Source organism: Cydia pomonella, chromosome 9 (genome assembly GCF_033807575.1).
Source record: "Cydia pomonella isolate Wapato2018A chromosome 9, ilCydPomo1, whole genome shotgun sequence".
Lineage (NCBI taxonomy): Eukaryota > Metazoa > Arthropoda > Insecta > Lepidoptera > Tortricidae > Cydia > Cydia pomonella.
This window is the reverse complement of record NC_084711.1, coordinates 17401679-17428318: the sequence shown is the minus strand read 5'-3', so window position 1 is coordinate 17428318 and position 26640 is coordinate 17401679. Positions and strand designations below refer to the sequence as shown.

The 26640-nt window shown below is 36.8% G+C and overlaps 2 protein-coding genes across 3 annotated transcripts in view; one reads left to right on the top strand and one right to left on the bottom strand.

Annotated features, from left to right (window-relative positions):
• The first annotated feature begins 4025 nt into the window (after positions 1–4025).
• On the top strand, positions 4026–24962 carry LOC133521555 (luciferin sulfotransferase). Its single transcript, XM_061856587.1, has 7 exons — positions 4026–4266; positions 16500–16634; positions 17974–18073; positions 18382–18704; positions 21629–21723; positions 22675–22858; positions 24552–24962. The coding sequence occupies exons 1-7, from the start codon at positions 4179–4181 to the stop codon at positions 24665–24667; spliced, it is 1041 nt and encodes a 346-aa protein (XP_061712571.1). The 5' UTR covers positions 4026–4178; the 3' UTR covers positions 24668–24962.
• Positions 24953–26640, bottom strand: part of LOC133521545 (microtubule-associated protein 1A-like) — a 132180-nt gene continuing 130492 nt past the window's right edge. For both annotated transcript variants that reach the window (XM_061856567.1, XM_061856569.1), the window contains one exon: positions 24953–25507. In XM_061856567.1, coding sequence (XP_061712551.1) covers positions 25337–25507 — 171 coding nt within the window. In that variant the 3' untranslated portion in view covers positions 24953–25336. The remainder of the gene's footprint in view (positions 25508–26640) is intronic.

Genomic DNA, 26640 nt, shown 5'->3' with positions numbered 1-26640 from the left:
CGTCATTGTTTACGGTATGTTCGCAATTCGCACGCGATTCTCCACGATTCTCACAAGCGCGCAGTCGCATACAAATGTCAAAACAAAGCATGCAGATAACTCTACATACATACATTATCAGTTAACTATTTATAGACTATGAAATGAACTCTAGATTGGTTACATTTACTTTCCTTGATATGATAAATTATGTACAGTCAAGGTATAAAACATCGACGCGGGCAAAGTGCTTATTATTATATACTTTCATTATTCATTCATTATATTTATTGTATCATGTTGTTATTTATAAGGTGTTAAATATTTAATAAATTAATGTGTACATTTTTTTGGCACATATTTAACTGTACCTAACCCACCTTAGTAAGTAGATTACTGTAAAATGAACAGACTTCACAAAAAGTATGCCATAATTAAACATCGGTATCAACGTTCAATTTTCATAGCAAAGTACGGTTTTCAGAAAAACAAATAATACATTCAGTATTTTAAACATAAGCAAAGACACTAAAAGGGTTTTAGAGGTATGGATTATATTGAGAGAAAAAACATTAGCAAGTATAGAGATACTTACTATTTTTTTTTCCAAGGCCTTTGCTGACAATATTTGACGTCTGTTAAGTTCGTTTCTCACCAAACGGGCGGAGTCGGGCCGCGTCGGAGCGCATTTTCAATGTGCCTATACATTATGTATGGCAGAGGTGATGTAATCCGACCGGAGCCGTCCGCGAGGAGCCGACCGGCTTGCGGCCGTACAAGTTTGAAATGCGCTCCAACGCGGCCCGACTCCGCCCGTTCGGTGGGAATCGTACTTTACAATATAAAGGAAAAGCAAGTACTGAAAATGTTTTTCTTTTTCTTCTCTTTGCTTGTAGACATTTGGTTTTTAATTTTTAGTGCTATAACCAGGGTTTTTCTTTAACTCATTAAATAAAATAAACTTGTCTGCCCTTTTAAGACGAAAGTGGATGACCCGCGTGAAATCACCTTTTCATACAAACAACGTAGTCCTCATTTTCCTCTCTGGGTATTAACATTATTGAAAATATTTTGACACAATATGTTGTATGTCAACAATTTTAAAGTTTTAAGCAATTAGACTAATGTGTGTATCGACGAACAGTAGCTAACTCAACTTTTGAATTAAGGTTGTAGCTCAACGAGTGTGCGGAGTGTTAGGGTTGGCAACGTGCGTGCATGTAACTCCTCTGGAGTTGCAGGCGTACATAGGCGACGGAGACTGCTTACCATCAGATGGGCCGTATGCTTGTTTGCCACCGAGGTCGTATAGTATTAAAAAAATCTTCTCTTACCGTAGCTATTGCAATTGCTTCACGCGAATGGAATGTATCGATGACAAATTATATTAAATTAACTAAGTAATTATTGCAGGTGACTAAATAAACACCCTGTATAATCTTAGCTTTGCCCACTGCTGAGTAGACGCCTCCCCACTTTTTCTCCAGTAGGTCCTGTCGCTTGCTATTTCCCCCATCATTCGCCATGAAATGCATGTTCATCATCCTGTTATACCTGCTTTTTGGTCTGTCTTCACTACGGCGGTCATCTGTTATGTCCCGTGGCTCCCACTCAGTCACAATTTTGGCTCACCTTTCCAGACCAAAATAGACTTTATATACTTAATCCCGTACTATTACAATCTCCTCGTTACAAACACCAAGTGATTATGTTACGTCTAACTAGAATATTATCTTAGCTCATACTGAACAACTTTTACTATGGGGCCAACTCGGAAAAAGTACAAAAAGTCTGCTGTCTCGTACATTTCGGCGATTGATGATATATGATATTTCAATGTTTTCTTTGGAACAGCAGATTTTTTTTAAATTATAATATTACGGAATCGTAGCCTAGTTGCAATCAATAGCCTAACAAAACACGTAGCGCTGGTTTCGTGCTCGAGCAAATTTAACAGGCGTCGGCATTGCTTTTAACAACTTCTATGCTGCATCGTACAAATCACTGCGAAAATAATTAAGTCTGTCGTTTTAATGACACTTCCACACCTTGTCGCGTCAAAGTCAGTGCAGAGCTAACTTACACCGACTCTAACATTAATCATTGTACCTAAGTGCGTTGATTGCAAGAAGATTATAAGAAACAATGAAATTGCTATTGTAATAATTGTTTAAATAAGTATTATATGCTTACGCTAGTTACTCGTACCTACGATAGCATGCACGTACCTACTTACTCATAAGTTACATTGTAGCATACATCAAAATTATAGAAAACGCGAGAAACTATTAATCCGATTTTATTATTTTATTGTTTAGGTGTCAATACTTCGTCTTTATGGCGAAAAAATTAATAAAATAGCCTAAAATGTTCAATTGATTTTATAGGTATTTAAATGCTTTGCTGGCGTAGTAGTAGTACTCTACCACCGACAAACAGCTGCCAGACACCCAGAGCAAATAATACAGATAATATGTAGGTACCTATAAGTAACTAAAATTATATACCTTTTTCCCGGACTCTACTACAGGGTGATTTCGGGGTCGTGGAGCAAGAGAACAAGACATCACACAGAATTCAAAGATGAGTCTAATGATGTTGCTCATTATTTATTATCACCAATAATTATGATTATTTTTTAGGTGACAAATAGAAAAAAACATGTTTACATACACTTTCCATATAGCGTATGTCAAAAGTCATAGGGTGACCATGATTACTTCCTATAAGATTAATTTTACTTGAAAAATAATAAAAATCAAACTAATTATCTTTCAATCAAATACTACCGTATGATAATGAAAATCATTTATAGATTCAGAAAAAGTGGTTCTGGATCACGACCCAGAAATCACGTTGCGTTATCCTTAGAGGCTTATAATTATATGCCGCCGCGTACAGTGTGTGAAGTGATGACGTCCTTTATTCGAATAATTTTAAAAGTACAGTCTTATGCAATGTTTGTACTTTGTTGCAATCCTGTTTTACCTACTCTACCTAGTTCTAAGTAAATGAATGAACAAATTCTTGGGAACGCAAATATGTTTTATTTTTGTTTACCCTGTACCTGAAATTATATGAATCAGGTACTGTAATAAAATTAAACTAACTTATATATTAATATATAATAATTTAAAGCTAAAATCTAATACTAAATAAAATTAAAATACGTCTAAAAGTTTGGCCCCTTTGGCATGGTGCCGAGGATGCTGGCAGCATTTCCCCGCTGCATTGCGATGCTTATACATTGTGCGAGAAAGCTGCCAGCTCTTCGGTCACCTGTGAAGTCGAACAGTGTTTTTTATAACTCTTTAAAAAGTTGTAGAGCATTAGGACTCCACGGGCGAAATATACTTGGGACCCAGACCTTTGTACTTTTGGACTTTAACCTTTTCGGCCGCTTTAGCCGCGGCACCTGCTTGGTTACTGGTTCCAGAGGGGTGAGAAGGGGCCAGGTAGCGTTCCACACTAGCACCCTTCCCAAAAGGAATCAGGGAAGGATGCTAGTGTTTTTAGTCATCTTTTGACTTCACCACAACAATGAAAATGAAATGTCTACTGATCGGTAATAATTTCAATAAATCTTCGGTAAATACATACCTAAATTATGCTACAACCTACTAGAAAACTACACTTAATCTACTGCTCTCAATGCAGTAAATTTAATTACTCAATATTTGATTCCGAAATATGGATCATCTACAAATGATATCGTCACACGTTTAGGGAATAGAAGCGGGCCCACCCAGTTCAAATTAGTCTCCGGGTCTGCCACACTGATCATATTCGAAGACACAGAAACTCCTCAAATGTAAAACCTTCGTTTTAATACAATATCTATTAAGATAGGTATCTTAAAGCGGCCAAAGTAACATTGTTATTGCAACGAAAATATTGTAATACGGATGTACTCTCCACTTGCAGTCAATTTCAAGGCAACCAAGCCTAACTACAGTTTTGTTTTTCCATACCTGTTAACCTACAGCATTGAGAACCAAAATCTATGGACACTTATATGAGATTGTTTCAAGTTGTGGTAATGGTAAACAATATCAGTCGAAGACTTCGCCCGCACAGTGTGCGCGGACGCCGACAAACGCGCGCGCTTTCGCTTTCCCTCGGTTTCACTTACACATTTAAAGTGTGACAATTGTTTTAATTATATCGTGTATAAAATACGACGGGTTATAAAAGACAACATGGACATACAAAACAATAACAAGTTTCCCTTAGAAATAAGGGATGTAGAGCCCAAGTTGGCTGCGGAATTAATGAAGTATTTTACTGGTAAGTAGCTAAACGTTTACCTAAGTATATTTTCAGTATTTATATCGTGATAAAAACTAAAATTGTACTGTAAATTAAAATAATTAAAATAGTATTTTAGAATAAATACCTATTTTTATTTTAAAACTAATTAATATTAAGATTTTACGGTTCTAACGGTGAAGTGACGTGAAACGGAAATTGTAACAGCATTAATATGTTCATCAGTTTATGTATGTAGGTCAACTCTAAATTTAGTAAATTTACTCGTTACATAAATAATTATTCAAACAGCATTCTTGCACCTATTTGATTTGTGTCGCAGTTTAGTAGAGTACAGTCAAGTGTAAAAATATGGGTAAACACAAGTTGCTCAAAAATATGTCCCATAGCATAGCTTTTATGTCGGCGAATTAAGGTTTATGGTACATATTTTTGAGTAAGTTGCGTGGGCCCATATTTTTACATTTGACTGCACCTAACGTACTTAGGTACATTACATAGTTGTAAACAAATGCTTCACTGTATTTATTTCCGTTCGGAGGCCTCACCGGCCCGGCCTACCCCTTAAGGTCTTGGCCCTTTTTAACTTAGTAGGTATATCTTCCAACTAATTCATACAGTCATCTGCACTTAATATCTCACACAGCACAATGAACTAAGAAAGATATGACATGCCCTTTTATTTTTATAGCTTTTTGTGACTCTATTAATAAAAACTGTGTAAGATAAAAATATTCCTTAAATATATAATAAGTACCTGGGCGACCGAGCTCTGCTCGGTTATAACTATTTATTGTAATATGGTGGTGTATAGGTGATAATCTTAACTACATTTTTTTACTAAATTAAACTTGTCTAAAACAATAAAATTAAAATATTATATATAAGCTTAACATATAAAAAAAAAAGTTAGTCACCGGGCGGGATTCGAACCCGTAACACTGGTTATTTCTTGCCGCCCGCGTCTTAACTTAACCCGCTGGACCAGACGGACAATAGCCTGCAACACGAAATTAGCGACCATATTCGGCGTCAAAAGAAAAACGCATGAAAACTCGAAAACACGCGTTTTCCCAAACATAAGACTAATCTAGATCGATTGTTTACCCCCAAAAACCCCCATATACCAAATTTCAGCGAAATCGTTAGAGCCGTTTCCGAGATCCCTGAAATATATATAAATATATATATACAAGAATTGCTCGTTTAAAGGTATAAGATATTTTTGTCCGCTTCGTTGTGCACGTGAGTTAACTGGAAACCATGTGAAGTTACTTTTAAAGTAAGCCCTTCGAGAAATAAATTTGAATTCAACGGTAGTGAATTCGGTGCCTACCAATAGTTTAGATTAGACTAGTTTAGATTGGACCTTTTAATACTTAAATTACATTTTATAATGCAGCATCTAGTTGTTATTGTTGCCGCATCAAGTACTCGAAATTACCTATATCAATTATCATATATACGTACGAGAAGTAAGTATAGATATCATTTGACTATCAAAGTCATTGTCCTTTATCAATATAACCTACTTTCCTCTTGATTAAGTATCTAGTTAGTTACTCATTGTTTTATGCTTTGATTTAAATATTTGTTATCAATTTAATAAATGCTCGGTATATAGATTTATAAATACACTCATTTTATAATTTTAGATTGAACCTCGTTTTGAAAAAAAAAAATGGAATTGTTAACACAGATTACGCAGTTATTCAGCAGTAACCAATTTTTTGACCTGCAGTTTCGATCAACCACAACAACAAGTTAATATATTTCAGACCTCGTCATTACGTCATTAGGCATTCACGTAGAGGATGAATTCCGGGATAAAAATCACTGTATATTCCATGGTCATGAATGATAGGTATGTAATTATAATAAGTACCAGTATAGTTCGCCCCGAACTAAGAACTCGCCGCGTTTCACCAAAAACTAGGTATACAGAGTAGATTTATGGCAGGCATTTTTTTACAAGTTTCGAATTTTCGGGTCCTCAGATATCAATCTTCATCGTGATTAGAGCAAAATAAAGAAACAGTTTTGAATAGTTGAAGTCTACTGAAAATAAATAAATTCAAGATACCCCTACAAGACTACAGATTCGTATTATTATTCGTAAGCGGCCTTTCAGATTCTGTTACAAAAATTTTGTAAGGTCAGACCAATGAATTCAAAAAAGGAGAAAATCTAAGTGGAACTTTTATGAATTGTTGATCCCGTTATATATTAAAAGTCCTTCCGCACACCCTAGCTCTGGTCACGATTTCCAACTCAATCAGACCAGTGATACCTACTAATATTTTATATGCCTCCTAAAAAGCCCAGTTTCCCGCGTGCCTCAATTATTGACCAGACAACATTCCACCTACCCTACAAGCCCTACATATAGGTATGTACCTACACTATGGTCACACATACTTTCTTGCAAATGAGTTATCCAGTACTTATAGCAGTAACATCCCTCAGAAAAAGCTTTTGGACCTTGTAACTCCATAACCCCTTGATCGATCCTGCTCATGTTAAAACTTGAAAATTATAATGCCCCCAACAACACGTTTACCTAATTTCATTAGAACACACCTATCATCGGATAGTTTAGCCAACAACTTCGAATTACCGGGACGTGCCCAGCCGTGTGTTCCAAGTTGTAATGGAAGAACTTCGCTTCGCTTCGTTCGCTAGTTCGATTAGTAGACCTATCTACAAAAATGCCTTGCGAATATACCTGGAAGATACCTGTTTCAATTTAATTATTTTATTTACTAAAAATGTTTTTGTAAGTCATATTAAATATAAATAAGAAACTGATTATTAATTATGTACCTAACCTCCAAATAGCACGCACGATTGGTCATAAAGGTGCACCGCCAAGAATGTACTTATACAAATCAAGGCTATGCGTTCGTTGCAGTAATTATTTAGTTCCTTGGACGTCCATCGACGCCTTCTTAAACTTACGTAGTCGGTCCCAAAGTTCAGTCACTAGCACATTATATTAAATTTAGAACATGATGTTAAGAAAATTTAATTGAATTAAATTTTTGAATGTTTGACAATTATTTTAAAACAAAAAACAGTCATTTGCTGCAATTTCTCACGATGGAGTGGACATTGAAAGAAAACCGAATAGGTAGCTGTTTTAGCATTGCACCGTTGTGGGCACTCGCCAAGTACCATTTTCAAGTTGCTCAAAAATTTAAATAGAACTCTTAAGTTTGTGTGCCGTACTATTGATAGGTACAATGAAGTCTCCAGTGTTGAGGACAAGAACAGAATTGGCCGGCCTCGCTTCGTATGAACACCAGCAGTGATCAAAACGATCAAGGCGCGCATAGCAAGAAATCCTGTCCGAAAACAGAAGTTGATGGCTTTGCAGATGGGTGTCAGTAGAAAAACCGTCAAAAAGGTTTTAAACGAAGATCTTAGTCTTAGTCTACGAGCATACAAAAAAAAGAGTGGGCACTTACTTAATGCCCGTCTAAAAACAATAAAGCTTAAAAGATCCCGGAAGTTGTACGCGAAAAATCGACACCGTGATATCCTCTTTACAGACGAAAAGATTTTCGATATTGAAGAGAAGTACAATAAACAGAATGATAGAGTGTACGCTAGGAGCTCTGAAGAAGCAGAAAAAAGAGTTCTGCGGGTGCAACATGCGCATCATCCATCATCAGTGATGGCCTGGTTGGGTGTATCTTATTACGGGCCAACTGAGGTTCAGTTCTGCGAAAAAGGGGTCAAAATCAGTGCGAAAGTGTACCAAGAGACGGTTTTGGATAAGCTTGTCAAAGATTTATATTCAAGACATAATTTTGTGTTCCAGCAGGATTCTGCGCCAGCATACAAAGCCAAGACCACTCAAGCCTGGTTTGACCGTCAAAAAATCGACTTTATACGACACGAAGATTGGCCCTCCTCCAGTCCGGACCTTAATACTTTGGATTATAAAATTTGGCAGGTCTTAGAGGGGAAGGTTTGTGCTAAACCCCATAAAAATTTGGAGAGCCTGAAGTTATCTTTAAGAAAAGCAGTCGCTGAAATAGACATGAAAATGGTGCGTGCTGCGATAGACCACTGGCCGCGCCGATTAAGGGCCTGTATTAAAAACAAAGGGAGGTCATTTTAAATAATTTTAAGTAATTTTAATTGCAATGTACTTGGTGCTTTTGTTTTTATCATTATTTTCTTTTGTGACAGAACTCGGGACCGACTGAGTACCTACTTATGCAGGTATTGTATTAGACACCTTATGAATCAGACCTCCGAGCTCAACGAGGGGGGGGGGGGGGGGGGGAATGCGTACATAGGCTACGGAGACCATCAGACGGGCCGTATGCTTGTTTGCCACCGACGTAGTATAAAAAAACTTTAAAGCAGCTTTAGAGGGAAATACCTCCAACTATAGACGGAGTGCTAGCCCCGGAAAAAGGTATACAATTTTGACAACAACGAAATGTCTTAATAAGCATAATCATTACGTAAATTACTGGCTCAGTACCTCTAGTGTAACTTCCATTCGATAGCGTAACGTAACTTTCGCGTTTAGGTTAAGTCTCATTTTGTATGGGATTTTGAACAGCGCACCAAGCGGGACGTTTTGGAAACTCAAAGAGCGAGTGTAAATTATAAGTACGTTTACTCAAAGTGTCGCTCACGTTTACGTTTCGTATCGTATTTATAAGGGATCGCAAACCGTTTTATTTTTTAAACCGTTTTTGTACAATTACTCGGGAACGAAAAGGTTTTCGTTTCCGCTTGCGGTTACCGGTTAAAGAACTATTCTAATGAGGTACCAGTTTATGGCAAATTAGTTTTATTTTGTGTTTGTGGAAAGAAAATTACCCGGTTAAATTGAATATATCTACAAGATACAACGGCAAATATTGCTATCTTTTTAACATACATGCAAACGAGTTTAACCGAGTGTCTCCGAAAGTCGAGAGTAACAAATATTAGGTATATCGTTCCGGCGAACCACAAAAGCTCGTTTCCTCTTATTTTTGAAAAAAAAGCAGACATAGACAGATGTTACAAAAAAGAGGATACTTATTGGTTTTTAAATTATAAGTACAACCTACATCCTGAGACAATTCCCACTAAGATTTATGAACATATTTAAGTGGCATTGTCCTCGGATTGAGGTAAAATAGGTACGAGTACACTGACGATAATCTCTTCTTAACGATTCAATTCAATTCAATTCAATTCAATTCAATAAGCCTTTATTTAACAATCTTATTAACTAGTTTACAAAATATAATAAACATATTATTTCCTAGTTTCACTTATCATTAGTTTAAAAACTATTATTATATATCAATGCTCAGTTTCAGACATCGGAGTCGAGATTGTCTTGCTTTCCAGCATAGGCCTCCCCCAAGTTTCTCCAAAGTTCCCGACCATGGGCTTTCCTCCGCCAAGTGGCACCAACAAGAGCTTTGAAGTCGTCTTCCCATCTTCGTAGAGGTCTATGATTTTTTCTGCCACCTTCTTAACGATAAGGAGAGAGAACTAAGTTTTTTAGTTCATGTTCAATCAATAAACCGGTCACAAATGTTAAAACTTAGATAAGTCATGTTTAAATATACCTACTTATAAATTTCTGAAAAGATTGGACATAAATAATAAAATATTTTTATTTAACGTTAATTTAATTATGGTCTATTTAAAAAACTAATAAACGTGTTTTGCACATTATACCGAAGCGAAATGATGAAAAAAATGTAGGCATGTAAATTTGTTAAATATGGTATTGAGTGAGCTCAAACTTTTAGTAGCTGATTGTTGATTTCATCTGTGCTAGATATGACTTATACGGTCCAGACAATATCGAGCAGAAGTAAACTTATACATTCAAGAAATTCATTAAATTAAATTTATAAGTGACATTTATTTATTCTAATTTTATAAGTGCCGTTCAAATATTTAACAAATCAATCAAATGGTCAACTTAGCCCATGGGCTCAGTGCCCTGCGGGCCCAGTTGACCACCAAGGGAATAGAATGACTGTTTCATTTTCTATTTTATAATGATATCATTGATTTTTCCTATCTACTACTCGTTGTGGAGCCATCATCAGCAGTAAGCAGTAGTATCATAAACATGTTAAAATGTTTACAAGCCCTCGCATTAAAAATGGTAGAAATACTACACAAATTAATATTGACCTAACTGATAAAGTATTAAGGGTGATATTCAAATGAACATCGAATCAAAACATCACCAAAAACGATGAAGATAAAACCTCTTTAAGAACGTTGATTATGAAGAAAAAAATGTCACAATTGGGTGAGATACGATTATTCCAAAGTAACCAGACTCGGATGACATTCAGTTTGACACTTGTCATGTAAAAAGTTAATCGAGCAAACTACTGACGATACGTTTTACGTTAATATGCGAGTGTATTGCGCAACGTGATACTTGACAATTCTGAAAGTTAGCTCACTACTTTCATAGTTAAATTCTTTTCGCATGTTGGCAGACCTGGGTGGTAATCATCAAATTACGAAGTACAGTGCATGTGGGATCTTCCGGCGTATAAAGACCGCTACTTTATTTGTTCAAGCTATAGGTACGAGGCCAATGAGTAAAAGAGAAGTTTTAGAGTATCGAACAAGCAATAAACTTTACATTAACGTGGATGCCATGCCAGTATGTACAGCAAAACCCTTAATATAGCTGAGTACCTACTAATATTACCCGATGCCTACCTGAAGTCCGATATTTTTTCAACAGTTTCAGCACGCATCAAAAACTGAACTGGGGGCCTATTCAAGATGACAATCGTTTGTGCTGACGTAGCTATGTATCTCTATCTCACTAATATGGAAGAGAAAGAGAACGGAAAGCGTTTCGTTATCGTAGCAAACTATTGTCATCTCGGCTAAGATGTAATCCCATCATCTTAGATCGCTCGTTGCATATCTACTTACCACTTTACGTGGCCAGTGCAAAGCAAGCATGAAGAGCGTAACATATCATAATGAGCTTCGAGAAGCGGCGGCACAGAGGCAAGTAAAGTATTCTACAGGATACATCTTGCCGAATTGTTTTTGAGTGCACATAATTTTTGTACACATAGATAAACTATACTTAAATACAAAACAAAATACCAACTGTATTGTTTATATTGGATACCTACTTCCAAGATCTGAAAAAATATTGTAATGTAGCGAACGATCAATTAAAAAAAAGCGTATATTTTATTTCAACTTTTTAATAATTAACATAATAATAATTATGTAAATCTACAAACAATGTCTTATTAGGTACCTAGGGATAAAAATTGACCGAATAAGTCAAGCCTATCCACCGTTCTTCGGTCCGTAGCCTACTTCTCTCCGCTGAATGCTGGGAAGTAAATCTTCGTCCTCCTGATCCACTTGTACTTAAGCGTTTTGGGTAGATCAAGACAGGTAGGTAAACAATTACTTTGATGAAAAGTTCCATGCTGGAGGCAATTTGCAATACGGTAATCCATGGTGTTTCACATAGGTACACATCACATACATTATGTATAATTTTCATTTTCATCACACTTGCTCGAAAAAGATCTTATTTCATGCTGGCGTACTGAAGGACAAAGGCCTATATTGTTCCCGCGGGAGTTATGGATTGTGAAAAAAAAAATAGCAACCGAATAGATCCACCGATTACCTTTATTAGGTATACCTCTATTTCTATTGTATTTTCATCGATGGTAAAGGTAAACAATATATACCTAAGCAAAGTTTTAGATCGATACGGCTATATAAAAAATAGGTAATACGGAATGGAGAGATCTAATTATATTATTACTACGAAACTTCCGATATAAGTAATTTAACGGTCACGGTTAGTTTCACTAGACTTAAATTGACCGGGATATAAACCATGATTACCTTTTATATTGTTTTAATAATATCGGGAGCTCCATAAAAATAATATAAAACCGGTCAATTAAAGTCTAATTCAACTGTCTCCTAGCCTAGACGGTAGTGACCCTGCTTACAAAGCAAGAGGTCCCAGGTTGAAGTCCCGGTATGGGCAATTATTTGTGTGTTCATCACGAATATTTGTTCCCGAGTTATGGATGTTATCTATGCACCTAAGTATAAATTTATCTATACAAGTCTGTGTATCGTCGCCTAATACCCCAAGCACAAGTTTTTTCTGAATTTGGGAATTAGGTCGACCTGTGTGAGATTTTTATGGACTCACGAGCTCTCACCACGTACCAGCCTCATTCCTATCGAACACGTCTGTCAACTGGGACTATAAGAACAGAAAAGTTCGTAAGCATGATCCTGCACCACCCATCCACGAGGACTTAAAACGGGTTTGCTGAAGGAATGTGTCATCATGTCACATAATAATTTCTAGAATGTAATAAATTCAATGAAATAGGTACCAATTCACATGTGTCAGAAGGTCAGAGGATGGCAGTTTTTTAAAAGACAAGGAATTTTTTTCAAATGATTTTTGTCAAACAGTGTCTAATAAGAAAAATAAAAATATGTTTTACAGTTAGCTTTCATTTGATACCATTTTCTTCAGAGTGGCATGAAAATTGGAAAAGTTATTGAGTGAAGAACCAAATATGTGAAGTATTTAAGAATATAAAGTGCTTGCTATTTCAAAGCTAAACAAGAGATACTTGAATTTGTGTAGAATGCTTCTGAGATTTTCGGGCAGTAATCTACACAGAAAACTATTTTTGCCTGTACAAAGTTTAATATCTAAAAATATCAAAAAGTAAGCTCTGCTTAAACTGAATATTATCGCCCTTAGTACAATGGCATAAACAGATGATATATTTTAGACGAAATACCTACAAATTACGTTTTCTTGCTCTCCTCAAAAATTGGTTAAAACCGAGATACAGCAGCACTCCTCTCTGACAGCAGCACATGCGACATGCCGTGGCCTTGTACGTCTGAACTTTTTCTTACTGCACGTTAAATGGGGTTGACCGGTCGAAGTATTTTACAGATGGCGCCAGCATAGGTTTTGTCAGTCCTAACGAATAGTGTCAGATTCTTGATTTTATTGTACTTTAAAACACTTTAAGCCAAATTTCAGAACAAAACTAGAGACAATTTAATAGTAAATATTTCATAAATGTTAGAAAATGTAAAAAATGGAATTGCCACCTGAGGGCGAAACTCCAAACGCGACATTTCACTCGACAACTCTCGAGTGACTAATTTAACTATTGAGTTTAGGTTTCGAAACGTTTACGAATGTCATATTTGAATTTACACTCGCCCGCAGTCAGCGCGTTTGAAAACGGATACATAATATTCTTGTTCAGGGGTCGGCAACAGGCGGCCAGCGAACCTTCCTGGTTATTTTGTATATAAAATTTATATCAGGTCTACGTCTCTCAAGTCGGCGCGTTCGGAACGCAAATGATCATGACATAACATGACATGACAGGGACAACATGATTCGTGGCCTCGCGCTTACAAACATCGATTTTGTTCGTAATACTACATAGTAAACACCCCTATAATGGCACAGGCACTAGTAATGGAATGGTATAGACAAATCCTGTAAAACAAGTATTTACCATCAGTTTTTAATCGCTGGCAACATTTTACCATAAACAAGAGCCAAAGATCTGCTTAAGTTTAATTTTTCATTGATACTTGTTATTTTAAAAATTAATGGCGCCACAAAAAACCACAGTTTTTATTGGTTAATAATATTGAAACCAATTGCAGTAGCTTTCATTAAATACATAAAAGACATAAAGGACGAATTGGACATTCAACTTTTAAAGCGTAAAGCGGTAGAAATTTTACAGGTGTCGGTGAAATTACAAAAACACTCCAAATTTTCTCTTAAATGTTCCATGATTGGTGCCGTTAACATATTATAATTGTATCTGTACTTAATCTATGGTCTATTCAGATTTACTATACAAGTATCGCGAACCACGAAGAAAGGGTGCATATTTTAAAACAGCTTGATTGTAGATTTTCATTATCGAAAAGTATTACTATCAAGTAAAAGGCAAGCGCAAGCCCGTGCGGCATTTGAACTTGAGAGTACTGCCGCTGTCGGAAACTTTTTTTGTATCCTTTAAAATAGGTATTTGTTGACAATTGTTGTCGTTTTCAGTCGTCGTTGACATTGTCGAGTGCTCTTTGCATAATAATAAATTATCAGATATAGTGATAAAGTTGCAAATTATAAACAAAGTGCATTGGCTGCTTAAAGGTTGCCGACCACTGCATTTATTCAACGGAAATATAACGCGAACCAATTAAGTGGTGATCTTAATACGCTCGAAGATCCCACATGGGCTGTACTTCGTAATTTGGCCACCTATAACACCCAGTTCTACCAACATACGAAAAAGGTAAATTACTGTCAAAATGAGCTATCTTTCGTAAAGGACGAGTTTGAGGTTGCATGTCACACTCGCATGTTAACTAAAAAGTATAGGTTTTTAGTTTCCGAGTAGTTTTCTCACCTAACGTCATCGAATAGTTAACGAATATTTTGCTTTCATGTTACACTAGACCTTCAGTATTCTTATCTCGAACAAAGCGAAGCGCAAGGGCACCACCTTTTCTCGAAGCACTTCGTTTTTAAGTCGTATAAAAGATGTATCTTTTTTACCTGTTGGAATTCGTTGTATAAATAAATTAATAAATAAGTTGCTACCTTTAGAGCCCCATATACCTACATTATTAAATTTATTTACTTTACTAATATCTCCACCTTCCGTATTTACTAACCGTAGCTGGCCAGTCGTCACTAATGGTTTCTACCGATAAACGGCTGTCAGATGCCCGGATCTAGTAAATACAATAGAGTCAGAACAAGCTAAATCAGTAGCGATTTTGATAGCACACACTGTGCAAGTGTTATTTTAAACTTCATAATTTCATAGAAGTTTGACGTTTAAAAAACACTTGCACAGTCTGTCGTGCTATCAAAATCGTTGTCGATGAGTTAGCTGGATCTGACACACAGAAAAAATATTACATCAGTACCCCTAGTGTAAATTTGATCGACATCATAACGTGACGTACGCGTTTGCGTTAAGTCTCATTTTGTATAGGATTTTGAGTTTCCAAAACGTCCCGCTTGGCGCGCTCTTTCTAAATCCAATACAAAATGAGACTAAACGCAAACGCGTACGTCACGTTTCGAAATCGAATTTATTTACACTAGGGGTACAGGTGACAAGCAAAGTCACTAACTACACCACAAGTTCATAGCCATAATGAAAATGAACCATATTACTACATAGAGAATAAGGTTGATATTTTTTTAGTAATTATTAGTGAGTTTTGCTTGTCACCTAACGATTTATACAAGATGAGTGGTATGTGATCTGACAATATCTTTATTCAGGTAAGTTCTTTATATTAATCTTAGTGTAGTACCTGGAAATATAATAAATAAATAAATACTATAGGGACATTCTTACACAAATTGACTAAGTCCCCCGTGGTAGCTCAAGAAGGCTTGTGTTGTGGATACTCAGACAACGATATATATAATATACAAATACTTAAACGCATAGAAAATATACATGACTCAGGAACAAAAATATCTGTGTTCATCACACAAATAAATGCCTTTACCGGGATTCGAACCCAGGACCATCGGCTTCATAGGCAGGGCAGTCGTCAGACAATATGCAGTCAATCAATATGCTTTAATTAGGTAGTACGAGTATTGTGGTTTATTCGTCTAGTAATGAGCACGGACTTTGATAAGAAAAGTAGAATAAAATGATAATAAGTAATAACACATAAGTAGATAATTATTAGATCAGACGGATAGTTTGTTACGTTTTATGGTATTTTTTTACGTTTAAATACGGCAAAGAAAGTTTTCAGTCGAAAAACATTTCGGTTTAAGACCTTAACGCTGCATTAAATTTGAATTAAAGTCATGGTACATCAGAGAGAAAATGTTTGCGGGATATAATTCAGCCATCATCATTATGATCACTCATCAGCTCCCTAATTATAAGTAACATTTTATCTCAATTTGAACTTGTAACAATTATGCAAAAAATGGGATCTGACATGCTTCTGCCCAGCTACCCAGTACCTTAGCGATGAGACTTACGAGCACAAGATAGGAAACAATTCTATTTATCCGACATGATTTGACAGCTTAATAGATACGAGTGTGATCATATCTTTGATAGCTTCGGCCGAAGGAACTCTAATATATGAATAATATATGAATACCAAAAAGAGTAGAATAAAGTAGTTTAATTAGCGAATTTCGTCTGCAGGCGAACACACCGGTTTCGTGCGAGTGGGCCCGAAAGGCTACTTTCTCCCGGACAAGTACAAGCAAGAGGCGCTCAACATCTACACCATGGACGTGCGCTCCAGCGACATCTTCGTGGCCAGCTATCCCCGATCGGGTGAGCATGGCTGTGATGCTGTTAGGCCTGCAATGTAATCTAGATAAATCCTAATGAGGATAAACATGCAGAACTATCAACAAGCATGACCTACCATCAAGCTATCCTAACTGCTACTACTTATTTATTGACGTATAATTGTTAAAATTATAATATTTTTGATCAAGAAAAAATAATACAAAAATATTTTATTATTTATAAGTTTATACTTATAGTGTGTAAATCCAATACGGGCAATAAATTAAACCAGATACCTATAGAATTTAGCCATGTCACCATTAAATAAGTTTTTTTAGGTTACATCAGCAAGTTACACTTAACTATTATTATGACCCCGTAATTAATTTAACCGAGCAGCAATGAACTGCAAACATTACGAGATACCAGCTTTTTAGGGTTCCTTAGTCAACTAGGAACCCTTATAGTTTCGCCATGTCCGTCTGTCTGTCTGTCTGTCTGTCTGTCTGTCCGAGGCTTTGCTCCGTGGTCGTTAGTGCTAGAAAGCTGAAATTTGGCATGGATATATAAATCCATAAAGCCGACAAAGTCGTACAATAAAATCTAAAAAAATATTTCTACCCTACAGTGTGGGATATCGTTGGAAAGGAAAAAACTAATAGGGGTCTTCAACAAACATTTCTTGATAAAGTGAATATATTCGGAGATAATTGCTCCGAAAGAAAAAAAAATGTGTCCCCCTCTAACTTTTGAACCATTGGTCCATAAAATATGAAAAAAATCTTGGAAGTAGAGCTTAAGAAAGATATTAAATGAAAACTATAGCGGATATGATCAGTTCAGCTGTTTTTGAGTTATCGCAAAGAGTTTCCCCTTCGTAGTAAAAAGACGTACACCCATAGTTCATCCCTTGGTTAACAATCAACCATACTTTAAGCTCCAGTTTAGCTAATTGTGACGGAAGAGTAACTACGGAACCCTACTCTGAGCATGGCCCGACATGCTCTTGGCCGGTTTTTTATATACATAGTAACTGCCAACAAGCGTTGACACTTGACAGGTACTTTAAAGGTAAAAAGCTCGTACTGTCAGATCAAGATCAGTTGGCAGCCATTTTGACAGCCCAGAGAGTGCACGTGTCATTTAAACATAAAACTTCTATGATATTGTGACGTTTATTTAACACTTGCACAGGCTGGGCTATCAAAATCGTTGCAAACTCAGCTTGGTCTGACTCTATCTCTTAACTTGTTGCCTTACATTGCGGGCGAACATTCTGGCAGCTCAAAGTTTTTCTTTTCTGTATTCTATGAATTAAATAAAACAATAATTGAAATTTAAAACTAAAATATATTTAAATATCCGTCCGTACTCGCTCCAGGTACCACTTGGACTCAAGAACTGGTCTGGATGGTCGCAAACGATTTGGACTACGAGAAATCCGAGGCAATTCCCCTCACTGAGAGATATCCGTTTTTAGAGTAAGTGCCACAGACATATTATCACATATTTATCCAGAATCTCAACTCTAAGTCTGGGTAGACAATTTTTTAAATTCATAAATCACTAGCATCTATATGTACCTGTACAGCTACAGTCAAGGTATTTAATATCGACACGAAAAAAAGTGCCAAAAATATGTATACACGACCTTATTACCTATGCATTAAGGTTGTGTGTATATATTTTTGGCACTTTGTCCGGGTCTATATTTAATACCTTGACTGTACAATACTCACCTAGCTACTTAGCTATATTAAGTAAACTACAAACACAAGAACGTTTCCAGGTTCTCAATATTCGTCCACCCAGTAATGAAAGCGCGGTTTCACGAAGAGAACAGCCACAGTCCTGAGAAGCTTCGCCTACTGGAGCTGGTCTCCCAACCTGGCACAGAACAATTGGCGGCAAACACCTCACAGCGATTCATCAAGACTCATTTACCGATGTCTCTACTCCCTCCCACGCTATTAGATAAGGGTAGGATGGTGTATGTAGCCCGTGATCCGCGCGATGTGGCTGTGTCGTTCTATCATCTCAACAGGTTGATCAGAACACAAGGATATATCGGGGATTTCAAAATGTATTGGAATTTCTTCATCAATGACTTGCGTGAGTATTGATAATCGTTAATATTCAAATCAAACCTTGAACACTTCGTCTAATGGGCGTTGTGTTTTAAACGTTCTATTCTAACAACAAAGTACTATGAAATTGAAGATACTACGTTCTTACGTACAGTCACGTCTAAAGATATCGATACGGACAAAGTACCAATATTATGTATATTCGACCTTATTGTCCATATATTGAGGTCTGGTGTCGGGTATATATATTTTTGGCACTTTGTCCATATTGATATTTTTAGACGTGACTGTACCTCCCTACAGACTCAATAGAGTAGGTATTAAAGTGCCGTTAATTTTACAATTTCAACAGTCTATTTATATGTATAAAACCAGAACCTGGTTGCAGTGATCGCAACAGGTATAATTAAATAACAAGGAAACGATTCAGTTCCGCAGCACTTACCGTTTTACATTGATAAAGCTAAGAAATAGCATAAAAAGAAGGGAAAACTGGCTCTGTTGACGGCCACAATTCTACCTACTTAATATGTTATAATTAATATAACATTTTCGATTAGGTTTCTTTACTAATAGGTTTTATCTAATTTTAGTTAAAATTGTTATTTTTAGCTAGAAGAGATATGATACCTCTCAATCACTTGTGTGATCATATATGAAACAAACAAACTCACAATAAAGTATATGTATGAATAATATTAACTAAATAATCTTACCTACTCTTTTATACACGCCAATTAACTTATGTTAAATCGCGTGTCTCAAGCTCAGGCTTTGTTAATGGGAGTTTTCCCGAGAACAGACCACCAAAATGTCGTGCAGTTATACCAACTTCTTTGTGAGTTCATTTGCGCCAACAATTATGTACAGTCAGAGACATAATTTATATGCCCTGCTGAGAATTCAAAGATTCTTATTAGTCGTAATAAATATACAATCATAGTAGGTACCAAAAATAGTATTTTTTCTACTCGTCTACTATAAATGGTTGAATTAAGATTTCGTATACCAAACTCACGATTGCGTGTTTTTCATGTATGGGCTCCCAACTATAATATTCATTTCAATATGCTACAGTCAACTATGAAAAAAAATTTGCAATCACTTTCCGCCGTGCTCCCGTATAGTAAACACCCCTATAATGGAACAGGGCTATAACCGCGAAAATCGAAGTTCGTCAATTGCGGGCATTTTTCTCTGTCACCCTAATTACGTCTTAGTGAGAGTAAAAGAGAAAGATCCCCGCAATTTGCGAATTTCGATTTTCGCGGTAGGCCCCCAGGCACCAGTAACGGGATGGTATAGACAAATCCTGTAAAACAAGTATTTACTATCAGTTTTTAATCGCTGGCAACATTCTACCATAAACAAGCGCCAAAGGGCTGCTTAAGTTTAATTTTTCATTGATATTTGTTACTTTGAAAGGTAATGGCGCCATACATCCCATGACTGGAGCAAAAATCCACAGGTTAATAATATTGAAACCAATTGAATTAGCTTTCATTAAATACATAGCAACATAAAGGACACATAAAGGACGAATTGGACATTCAACTTTTAAAGCATAAAGCGGTAGAAATTTTACAGATGTCGATGTCGTTGAAATATCAAAAATACTCCATTTTTTCTCTTAAATGTCCCATGATTGGTGCCGTTAACATAGATACTTAATATTAAACGGACGTGGGGCGGGACGAAATAATCTTTTATGTCTTACGTTTATGTCTTTGTACTATATACATTGTTGTCTAATACTGAGATACTTACCAATGTTCATTAATTATTTAGGTTTTATAGTAAAAAAGTATTATGGAAGTAGATGACTCGTAGAAAAAATATTGTATACAATAGTGATATAATCAAGCTTTTCAATCTCATACTTTACTTAAGCAACTCAGCTTGCCTGAACACTATATTCGACTCAAAACCTCTCTATTATATCACGACTGGCTAAAATACTATTATATTTCAGTAGTACAAAAGACATCAACGCATGCATGATATATGAATATTCATCATGAAATAGTACCGCGTTGGTGTCTTTTCCACTGGACAGTAGCGGCACGTGATTGATCAAATTCATTATAGTTGACTACCGCGTTTGCTTATGAATATTATAGTTGAGTTGGAAGCCCATACATGAAAAGTATACGGAATCTTAATTTAACCATTACAGTCGACGAATAGAAAAATATACTTAAACCAACTATTGGACTTTGGTAGTAGAGGTACCTAGATAGTATTCTTCTTGTGAATAGGGTGGTAAGTTTAGGACCTTTTTATAAATGCCTTTGGCATCTAATGCACGGGCACAAGCGAATATAGTTTCTAACTCATGGAGTTGAAATAGTACATTGTGTAACGAGGGGGTTAAGTGAAACATTGTTCACGAGGGAATTAAAGACCCGAGTTTGCAATATTCTTACCCCCGGAATAAAACACAATGTTTCTCATCACACTTGCGAAGAAAAAACTAAAAAAAAAAAAAAAAGCTAAATAAGTCTTAAATACGGTGACATTTCAAACATCCGTCCGCCATATTGTCATTATTTGTCAGGTTAGGCTGCCTAACTTAGGCATCGAAGGCACAGACCTATCAGGCATTCAGCCTCGATTGAAAATTGTGTAAAAATATTTTAAAAGCCTAGTAAATTAATGAAAGTAAATCTTTTTAAACATAAACAAAAATATTAAATTAGAAACGTCAGTATTTTAAAAGTAAACCTCCATGGTTCGTATAAATTTAGTGACAGAATTGCAAAAAAAGCTATACCCTAGGACGTTATAGCTTTTGTTTTTACAATCCATAACTCCCGCGGGTACAATACAGGCCTTTGTCCTTTCGTACACCTGCATGAAATAAGATCGTTTTCAAGCAAGTGTGGTGAAAAGCAACTTTCACGTGTTCTACCTACAAGGGTTTTTAATTGGTTTATCTACACTTTGCAGACCATTGGACGCCGTACTTCGAGCACCTTAAAGAAGCGTGGCATAAACGGCATCATCCTCGCATGCTGTTTTTGTTCTATGAAGAGCTCACTAAGGTCAGACTTACGTCATATACATACTTAAATACCTATAACATTTGATTGTTTCCGGACCATTCCGGTCATATTTTTGATTACCATAAGGTCAGGTGGGGTAAGAGAAACATACTTTATTAATTATTTTGCTCGAGGTAAGGGAACCCTATAAGGAAAGTCCTTCTACGTATAAGTATTTGTAAGTCAATGTGATTTATGCATTAGGTTTATTTTTGACATTATCATTTTATTTCTTTTTTTTAAATATATTTTTAAGTATTTCTAACTCTTTATTTTCCTTGCAAGTGTCCCCCTTGGCCCATAACTTTGTTTCACATATGGAAGAGGAACTCCTCTTACCTTACTCCACCTAACCTAACCTTCTAAATCGATATTGCCTTAGGGTTTTATACATCAATGCGCACATATTTATGTTTGCTTCTGATTACCGCCTAATCAACTAAAGCAAGGGTAGCATAGAGCGAATGACCCACTATAAAGAAGAATACAGTGGGAGTGAGCGGTAAAGAAGGCATTTTGAAATATCTCTGCAAAGGTTTAAAAAAAGGCGAAAGTGGAGGACCCGCGCGAAGTTGCCTTTTCATACAAACATACTTAGTCCTCATTCTCCTCTCTGAAACATTATTGATAATATTTTGACACAATTTGTTGTATATCACAGCTGTACAAACGTAGGGGACGTTTACTTTATTTCTAATTTTTAATTATTATAAAAGTTAGGTTAGGAGCATTTAAAAATTGGTATGAATGGAATGTTTTTCAATAATCAAGGTATCGAAAAAAAATCAAACGTAGGGGCATAGCTATTATGGTTAATATACCTACATCAAATTATGAAAAATATTTGCAATAATGTCAAATCCAGAGAGGAAAATGGGGACTACGGAGTACGTTTGTATGGATGGAGAAGCAGCTGTCCCCTTTCCTCTTAATTTAGCGTTTAATTTTCAGGATTTACCAGCGGCCGTCCGACGCGTCGCTGCTTTCCTCGACAAGCAGTACTCTGACGAAGAGATAGCTCAGCTCTGCGAGCACCTGAGCATCGACAGCTTCAAGAACAACAAGTCCGTCAACTATGACGTCATGAAGGAGCTTGGCATCCTCATTCCGGGGGAGCAAGGGTTTATTCGGAAAGGTACGCCCGGTAGCCGACTATTTACATCCCAGATAATAAAATGACAGTACGATTGGCCAAATTAAATTACTATCATACTGCTTTTGTACTACAATTTGACAGATCGATTGGACAAATAGGGAATATTACGCAAAACTCTGTGTAGGGGGCGGGCGCCACTATATATCACAATCTGAGGATCTACCGCGAAACAAGAAAATCGAAATTTCGTCATCTAACCTCTTTATCACTCTTGCATATTCGAGCGATGAAGAGGCACAGATAACTAAATTTCGATTTTCGCGTGTCCCGGTAGTCCCTTTGTAAACAAACCGCCTTGATGTATCAATATCATATTTTATTATCTGTGAAAACTTGTCAAAATAAGGTTAAGGCACAGTATGTATAAGTTACTCTGTGGTTTACGAAAGGTGCTAGTGCTGCTGCACTGTGGCGGCAGAACAACTATCATTTTAAATATCTGGGAATAATCTGGGATTTGTCCCTGTCTTCTACGGCGTTGTGACAAGATTGACAATCCGTCGCCATTTTTATAAGGCCGTTTCTTGTACACAAGGGAAGCTAACTTAGACAGTCCTAATTTCCTCCCATGGAAAAACCACTGCTCTCCGTACTCACCCGTAGTGCCGGCAAGCTACATCCGGTGGTGAAAACCTTTGCTAACGTTATATGTGTTATATATTCGTCTCTTTCCCTTTTAACTCTTTTCTCTTTCTTACTCCAAGAGTGTAGGTACACAAGGGCCTTTGATAATCCCTGCCTCCGTTCGCCGGAGTCTCCATTATGTTTAGGTTAGGGAAGGCAAAACCCAGGTTTTTATATTGTTACTTTACATGATTTTTCATGACTGAATGCATAGAATAACCGATATCGAATGTTGTATCATATAACCATTCATAATACGTGACAGATATTTTGTATATATTCAACTAAAACATTTGCCTTTGATCAGTGTGTGGCTAAAAACTGAAATTGTGCTTCATAGCTACAAAGCCGGTTTTAATAATGTACACTTACATACGTACGGCTTCCTAACAGCCTGTGTATCAAAAACCATAGCTTCTAGGAAAAATATAATAAAATGAATGTCTGTATTTCTTTATTTGTCATATCCTCAATAACCGTCAAGTCTTGGTTTAAACGACCAAAGAAAGTATATAGTAAATCTTGCGACAGATGATTGAAACTTCTAAATCGGCATTTATTTAACTTTGATCATTATTCTTTCACTAAAGTTACATTTGTTAACTTTCAAAAAGTGGCACCATCTAATAGATCAAAGGCCAAAGGTATCGTTTCGAGCGATGGCGACACAACCTTTACTCTATGCCCGGTAAGATGGCCACTGACAACACAGCATTATAAAACACGTTTTAAATATTGGAATAGAACTTATCATTGTTACCTACTGAAATCTTTTGACCTTTCCAGTCGTTTTAGGTCTTATATTTACAAGTCTGGTAAAACCCGGGTTTTATCCTAGTCTAACATGGTCGGGCGCCCAGGTTGCACTCCCTAGTCTAGGTGTCTTGACAAACCTCATTAGTAAAAATTACACTTAACCAACTACCTATATACTTACTTTACTCTTTGAACTAAACTCTCATACTAAAGCAGTGTGGATTAAATTTTAAGAGCTTTTTCTAGTATTATTATTAGTGTGTTTACTATAAATATACTCGATTGTTCGCAGGTAAAGCTGGCGGCTGGCGAGACTACTTCGACGAGGAAATGACGCAGCAGGCAGATCGTTGGATCGCCGACAACCTCAAGGATTCTGATTTCCGGTTCCCTCATTTTTTTATTTAGACAATACCTAACCATGTGATTTTAATTAAGTGCTAACTGATAAGCTAAGTGTACCTAGCCAAAACAAAGGTGTGTTGTAAATAGTGTTATAAGAAAAAAACTTGTAAGAGGATGTATAATCATTTATTCGAATAAAATGTTCTATTTTAGTTATTTCTTTGTAACACCATGATTATTTAAGTTCACATAATATGTAAGTACAGTAGCAATTAAACAACATCTAATCCTTAAGCCTCGCGTAAAAAACAACCGCATCACTAGAATTTTCATAAATAAAACAATGTATCAGTCCTTCCTCACGTTTTTTATTTAAATAATACGGTTATACAAAGATAATAAATTAAAAGCCAGATTTTAAATCAATCATTCGTTGGTAATATAAAATTCTAAAAACAGACTCATATCATAATAATGAATAATAACCGTTGCGGGGTTCGGCCCGCGTAACGAACCGGCGACGTACGTCTATAAAGCGACTCTAATATACCCCGGGAACATGTTCCCGCACCTAACGCGTCAACTATCATACACTTATAGAAAATCACAAAATTCAAGCGGAAATAATAGGAATCGATCACTGGGGCGTTCCGAGATCGAGGCTCCCGCCACCGCGGGCGGCCTGAGTGAACCTTAACGTCGAGCCTTCGCGAGCAGTCGGCGACGCCGCGCTCACGCGATCACGTCCGGCAGCAGCGCGTTGTCGGCGGCCGGCGGCGACGGCGGCGGCTTCAGCTCGGCGCCCGCGCCCGCGCCGGCGCCGTTCACGAGCCCGTTGCTGGCCTTCGACAGCGGCTTCTTGGGCACGCTCTTCACTGCTGATGTCTTGCTTGCGGGAGCCGTCTGAAATGATAACCAACAATAAACATCAATCAAAATGTACTCACTCGTCGAACTCGTCGAACGTCTAACGAATCTGTCGGTCACTTACGCAGGCCACGTGACCGACAGATTCGTTAGATTGAAAATTCGTAAGACGGACACATGACCTGATCGGAAAACTGTTACAATGTCATTGAAGCCAGTAGACCGCCGGAGCGACTTGCATATTAACGTTGTGCATTTTTAATGTTAAATAATTGTAATAGTTCGGAAGTGTTACATTTTTAATGTAATATAAATTGTCATGTTTGTGTACGATAGCGCAATAAATGAATATTGTATTTTACCCCATAAATGATAGTACTTTTATACTTTTATACTGATAAAGCAAAATTATTCCCTAACCATTCCAAAATATATAAAATGCACAACGTTAATATTGAAGTTTTCACTTCTGTCGGCACTCCCGGTTGCAACCCGTTGATTTTTTAATAAAAAGAATCGTCAATATCAAGCGATATTGACGATGGCGCTCCTTTCTAATGCTAAAAAAATAAACTATAACTAGGAACAAGTTTTTAGAATTCTAGTTAAGATGGCAGTTAGGACGATTGAATTAAGATGTGTGGAGCAAAGTGTTTAAGGAACGTCACCCCTTTCACTCCTACGGCCGAAGTAGTAGTACAACGCTTAGTTAGTAGTAGTACAGTCACGGGTAATAACCTAGTGAAGTAAACCTTTTTTTAATTGTAGGTACTTAAAGATCTTTATACCCAAAACCCTGACACCTATCCAAAGTGGCCCTGACCTGGAAGATGCCCGGAAAACGGAAACATGGTCGCCCTAAATTTACTTGGCGCCGTTCCGTGGAGCAACAGTTGGGTGTATTGGGGATGGGGTGGGAGGAGGTTACCCGAGCTGCCCAGGACCGGAGTCAGTGGAAGAAAATGGTTCGAGCCCTACACCCCAGCAGGAGGTAACAGGATGGAAAGAAAAAGACCTAAAGATATTTTCTACAGTTCTGGGACATTTTTAGTAATATGATGGAGTCTGGCTAGCCAAATATTGTTGACAGCAGGGGCGGATCGTTCAAAGAACTCGATTCCCAGCGGCTTGTCTAATTTCAGCCCGTTGAGTACTTTCACGAACCAGGC

Bases quoted from the DNA above. Each gene is read 5' to 3' on its own strand.
- LOC133521555 (XM_061856587.1), top strand. From the start codon at position 4,179: ATGGACATACAAAACAATAACAAGTTTCCCTTAGAAATAAGGGATGTA. The intron at 18,074-18,381 runs GTAAGTGCCACA...GAACGTTTCCAG, and splicing joins GAGAGATATCCGTTTTTAGA to GTTCTCAATATTCGTCCACC. The intron at 21,724-22,674 runs GTCAGACTTACG...TTTAATTTTCAG, and splicing joins TCTATGAAGAGCTCACTAAG to GATTTACCAGCGGCCGTCCG.